The sequence below is a fragment of the Brachycentrus maculatus genome, unplaced genomic scaffold (genome assembly GCF_059751285.1).
Source record: "Brachycentrus maculatus isolate JH-2025_06_01 unplaced genomic scaffold, ASM5975128v1 h1tg001573l, whole genome shotgun sequence".
Classification (NCBI taxonomy): Eukaryota; Metazoa; Arthropoda; class Insecta; order Trichoptera; family Brachycentridae; genus Brachycentrus; species Brachycentrus maculatus.
The window spans coordinates 2,772-9,259 of record NW_028282200.1 but is presented as its reverse complement, the minus strand read 5'-3'; the positions used below and the strand labels follow the sequence as shown (position 1 = coordinate 9,259).

Below are 6,488 nucleotides of genomic sequence, written 5' to 3'. Positions count from 1 at the left end.
CAAAGACGGAGCGCATCAAATCTGTGTGAGCCCCAATTGCGATCTTATCAACCCATTCATTTGCCAACAATGCGAGGAACAGCACTAACATAAGGGTAGTCTCGTGGCCGTGCGAGTTAAAAAAATCTCATAGATCAAAGAGAAATTACAAAATAAAAAAGTAAAACTGCATTAATGCGTGAAACTGATGAACGAGCAATTAGATATGATCAAAGAGAGATTCAATGAGTAAATTGCAGCATTATCAAGTGAAGAGAAGATCATCAGCGAAATTGAAGACTAACTTAATAGCTACTTCGATGGAGGTTATCTCCAGAAAACTGCAGATCAGAAATTCAGTTAAACATGGAAGCATATCAGATAAAAGGACAAAGTTATTTAGAGTGTTGAGCATCTGACCAAACATTAAAATTTATTGCGAAGCTTGAATTCACTACTCTCGAATAGCACTCTAACCAAATAGAAAGAGCCCCTTAAATAATAAATATAATACCAATTTCTGGCAGACTTCACCAATATTTTTGGCTTCCTCAACCTTCAGCTCCAAAACCATCTCAAAACAGACATGGCCCATGCTATTTAGAGTTTAATTCAAAGATCTCGCGCCGATTCGTAAAAACCTAACATAAACTTCAAAAACTAAAACCTATGTTTGGCTAAATTATGCGAAATATGCTCAATGAATTAACAAGCGGAGGAAGTGTATGGGGACTTGCTTAGGTTGAATCAGTTCGATGCCTAAATTCTGAACCGACGAGCATTGGTCCGTAAGACCATGAAAAAATATGATGGAGCCTATGAGGATTGGAATGAACTAATATCTCTCGTCCACGAGAAAATAAACCCTTCCTTATACTAACTCCAAAGGGCTGAAGTCAGTTACCTCGCGGGCAATTGGACAAAGGCAAAAAAAGATTACTTGAAATGTCTATAAAACGAAAACATCGGACAATAACTATAAATTTACAAAAAATTGGCAGACATCGATTCTAACTTAAATGATTACGAGTCAGCCATCGCCTACTTAAAAAAATGCCTGCAGCAACCCTCCAAGAAATAAAAAAGCGCACAAGAATCAGACAATATCTAGATCTACCGCCTGATCACAGAACACGCGAAGCGAGTTGGCGATAAATAAACCGAATTAGAGTATTTAAGCTATATCCGCTCAATAGATACGGAAGATCTTTCAGCAATTTTGAAGAGAGCACCACTGAACCACAGCATGGGCAAATACTGGGAGGCCTATGAAGATTACTCTAAAGCCATTGAGAAGATATCGGATAATTCTGGTCTGTTTTATAACAGAGCGGTCTCACTCATGAACTTGAATAAAAAGGAAGCAGCAGTTGGTGATTTGCTGAAAGCCTGCAAAATAGACTCGAACTTTTCACAGGCTCTCAGCCTACTCGCTAATTTGGCATTTTAATTAAGTTCCTCCCAATTGCTGTCTTTAAATGAAAGCTCGACAACTTATAAAAATATAGCGATCTAAAGCTTCTAAAAACTAAGCAAACTCGAACCTGAAAACCACATAAACTGGCATAACTTGGGTATACTGTATACGGACACTGATGTCAAAAAATCATACGATGCCTATACTCTAGCAATAAAAGCTAAAAGTGATTTCATGGGGTCCTATGTTGGCAGGATGAAGGTTTCTATTAGCATGAACATTAAACCTGAAGAGTCTTTGAAGGATATCTACCAAGCAATTGCCCTAGGGAACAGAAACGCTCAAATTTTCTACATGAAAGCAATAATAGAATAGGAAATCAAAGAGTATGAAAAGGCACTAAGTACAATGAACTTAGTTCTGGAAGCGGATCCTAGTAATGTTCAATTTATCGAAACCAAAATTCGGTTACTAGCAAAACTAGATCGAAAGTCAGAAATAGGTGCAGAACTTATGAAAATTCAGTAGTTAGCGCCATAAAGATTAGCAAAGTTTGTCGAAAGTTAATAAAAAGCAAAAGTCTAAGAATAGAAGCAATCGATATGATTATCTCAATATACAATTATTATACTGAAAATACTCATATATTTATACCTATTTAATTGGAGGAAATGCGGGCAATGAATCTTCACATTACTGATTGCAATTTTATTACTCAGACAACTTATGGCGAATAGCAGCAGCGAAGAAGAATGTGAGAACCCAGAATATGAAGTTTATAGAATTTTGGACAAAAAGATAGAAGGCAATGGCGATTAGAATACCCGAATTTTATACTTAGTGCACTGGAGAGGATATTCCAGAATGGAGGCGACATGGTAACCCGCTTAAAACTTAGTAAATTCTAGGAAAAAAGTCATAGAGTTCGAAAGGCAAATTTGGGAACAGGCTCAGCGCAAGCCATCGGATAAAAGGATAGATGAAAAGCTGAGAAAATCAAAACATAATGATTTAAGTAGTAAATTAGAGAAACGAAAGCTCTTGAACAACAAAAACACTTTAAAGATCATGGAAATTCATAAGACATTCGTGATCAAATACGGGGATAATGAAACTTAGGAAGTTAGTTATGGAAAATTGCTCAGGAATAATCCCCAAAGTATAATCGACTTTTACTAAAGCAAAATAAAGTGGGAAAAATGATGGTGCTCTTTTATGGAACTAACATTCATATTAAGAAATATTCATCACTCTTATCCTTTTATAATGATTGTCTTCGTAAGAAGATAGCTCTCGATGCCTTAGTCCCCAAGATCCTTTCCTATCCCTGAATCTTTATAGCCCCCGAATGGAGTCGAACCTTCTGTGTAGTCATAGCAATTCACATATACTGTGCCAGCTTCGAGTTGATCTGCGAACTTCAGCACTTTGTTCACATCCTTTGTAACTACTCCTGCTCCCAATCCATATGGCAGACTGTTCGCCCTTTCAATAACCTAATCTTAAGTCGTCCACTTTAAAATGCTCATGACAGGCCCAAAGATTTCTTCCTTCGCAATTTTCATTTCGTCTCGGACATCAGCGAAAATGGTGGGGGAAATATAAAAGCCCTTTACTCCGACCCGTGTGCCTCCAGTGATGAGCCGTGCTCCTTCTTGCTTCCCTGATTCTAAATAACCTAGTATTTTATCGAATTGTTCCTTGCATATAATAGCTCCCTGGGTCGAGGCTGGGTCCATTGGATCTCCGACAGTAATTGATTATGCAACAATTTTGGCTTTCTCAATAAATGCTTAATACATGCTTTCATGAACGAATGTCCTCGTCCCAGCAACACAGCTTTGTCCTGCGTTAGAAAAAACGATGCAAGCCTGCTCGACAGCTTGATCTAAATCAGCATCTGGTAAGATAATATTTGCTGATTTTCCACCTAATTACAGAGTGATGGGCTTCAAACTGTGTTTGTGGGAATTCCTCATAATCAAATACCCAACTTACGTCGAGCCAGTAAAAGAAACCTTCCGAACGAGGGGATGCTGTGACAAAGCAGCTCCGGTCTCTCCAAAGCCAGTTACAATATTTATTACCCCAGGGGGAAATCCGGCTTCATTGAATAAGTGTCCTAGCATTAAAGCAGTGAAGGGAGTTTGCTCGGCCGGCTTTAAAACGATGGTGCATCCTGCAGCCAAGGCAGGGGCAACTTTCCAAGCCATCATCAATAATGGGTAATTCCAAGGTATGATTTGTGCGACCACTCCGATAGGCTACTTTTTGGTCATTCCAAAAAATGGATTTGACATTGTTAAAGTGTTGCCTTTAATTTTGTCCGCAGCGCCTGCGAAGTATCGGTAAATATATGCAGTAAATGGGACATCTTCATTCTGCGAAACAGATAAGGGTTTTCCATTATTGAGAGTTTCAAAGTAAGCGAGCCACTAGGCGTTACTTTCGATGAGATCAGCGAATTTGTACATCATTCGAGCTCGATCTGCAGCATTTGTCTTTTTCCATTCCCCCTTGAAAATTTTGTGAGCAACTTTCACAGCATTATCCACATCCTCGAAAGTCCCTGAAATTCCTTGCCCGATCACTGACTCATCAGCCGGATTTATCACATCAAATGGCTGACCCTCTTTGGAATCTACAAACTCGCCATTAATGAAGAGTTTCTTTGATACACTCTTTAGCTTTTCCTCAAATTTCATGAAAGATATTAAGATATTATTCTAAGCCTCTGAAGTTGTAAATAAAGGAGTTCCAGATAATATTTAATAGTTAAAATGCAGAGGTTTCTAATCTTTATTGAGACTAAGTTTCACTGCTAAGCTGCAATTTGCTAGGAGAGAGTATTACAGATATTTGGGGTTATGATAATTTTAATATGTATACAATGTTATATGATACTATATGATATAAATATAATAAAATGTTTCAGAACTCCTATCAAAATGGCACATTCTTTGATATTTTCGACCCTAAAAGTAACCAAGTTGATTACTAAAGTGTCCCAAGATAAGGTGAAGAATCTTTACAAAATAGTGCAGCAGAATGCACATAAGAACAATAAAATATTCGACAAACAGCTTAAAAGTATATTCGTCATAACCAAGCTTACATCTTGTAATTTGAAAACCAATTTTCCAAAATTATTTTCCCCAAAGAAGATAAACAAGGCCTATACTTGATTCAACAATATTTGGTGTTGCATGTCTATATCGTTGAGGCCAAAGGATGGCAGATCTAGTTCACCATCACTGATCTGAATAAAGTACAATGATAGGTTACAATAGATTAAAAAAAGGGTCATCCTTTCTCATTCGGTTTCCAAGCCTGAAAAGAAGCCATTTTTTGTAAAATATCCCTGTGGAGACATTCGATAAAATATATGGACAACATTTGTAATTGACTTACATAGTTTTATTGATGCTTTTCAGGATCAAACATATCGATCTTTAGACTCACTTCAGATAGCTGGTCATTTTAAATTGAGAAGGATCTTCACGACTCAAAATATACCAATCTAACGCTAGGAGGAATTCAACTAAAGTTCAGATCCGAGTTCGTAAATATTTTGTTAAACCTTAGCATTCCTAAACATTTTTATTTCGCAAAAATCGTAGAAAATTGCAGTCACATAGTTAAATTTGATCATCAGTTAGCGGAGGGACATCAAAAAGTATCATAGCTTTCCTCATCGAAAATATCCTCTAAATCAAAACAGAGCAAGAGAATTACTTCAGCATCAAAATCTGATATCACTGAACTTTAAAACAAACAGAAAAGCTCTGGCCCTCGGAAATAGAAGCGATTCTTAGCCAATACTAATGGCCTTCGAACTCTAAAAAAGTAAGGAAACTTTTAATCTGACCATGAATCTCAGAAGGATGAAAATGTTACTAAGCGAACAAATGAAATCCTATCTGAAAAATCAGCAAGTAAGGCTTCAGAGCGAAGATCATTAAACAATAAACAGAAGGGCAGCACTTCAAAAAATCAAAACAAAACAGTCAAAAATAGTATTCACAAGGATGTTAAGAAACCAATAATACCGAAAAAAATCAACCCTTGGAAATTATCCCGTTAGAAATCGACTCTTGCTGAAGTAGAAACGGCTTCAAATGAAATATAAATCCATAGTGCAAACACGACTATGTTTAAAACCAAAAATACTTTAGCTCAAAAGTTCAAGTAGTCTCCCAATAAAATGTTAGATGCCAGAAGCGAATACTGCAGTGACTCCTAGTATGCTTAGCTTAGCCAAAAATTCTCGACTCTGAGCGAGGGCAAATTCTATAAACAGCAACTTCAGCAAGTTATGCAGAAGGAAATCTAATCTCCGAAATAATAGCAATAGGAAATATAGGAAAATATTTAACTTGAGTCGAATTAAATGAACGAGTCCGCCAAAAAAGTTTAATAGAAATAGGAGCACTCAAAGAGGAGCTTTTTGCATACCAACAAAGTTGAATCTGTTTCTTTTATTGACTCTTTAGAAAATGGTTGTTTTTATTCTAAGGCAGAAAAGATTGTCGACTTCAAAACAAATCCGAATGAGATTATGCGAAATTCCTTCTTCGGCTTTGCTGAAAACAAAATGAAGAAAGTGATGGTCGAAGTTTAAAGACCTTATTCACCCCCTATCGGGCAACGATAGTTAACAGAATCAATGTCAATGTCATAAAGAAACGAAACCGAGCAATAAAAGCAATAAATATAAATGACATACGATCCAATACTAAAATGCTATTATGATCACAAGACTCATACCTACTACGAACTCAAATAGTGAGCATTAATTACTTTATATCTATATATTTATTTGATAAATTACAACTTTGGAATAATGTATAGTTATTAACTGTGATGTAATTTAAGTTAGATAATTCTGCAAATAAAATTAATAAATTTTAAATAGTATAAAAAAATCGAACGCAAGGAGCATAAAAATATGCGATTTGAGTCAAATATTTAAAAAAGGTATTTTTCTTTTTGCTTTTTCCGAATTTTTTTTGCAAAATCATATAAATTAATAATGCTATTGAGGCACTTAAAAAATTTGTTTTTGCGAATGATGAACAAAAATTAAATAGAG

The 6,488-nt window shown here is 36.0% G+C and overlaps 1 protein-coding gene across 1 annotated transcript; it reads right to left on the bottom strand.

The window, feature by feature from the left end:
• Positions 1-2,649: 2,649 nt before the first annotated feature.
• On the bottom strand, positions 2,650-3,675 carry LOC148298815 (aldehyde dehydrogenase 1A1-like). The gene is given in 1 exon segment (XM_088276628.1): positions 2,650-3,675. A coding segment is annotated over 1 exon segment (1,026 nt).
• Positions 3,676-6,488: the final 2,813 nt, after the last annotated feature.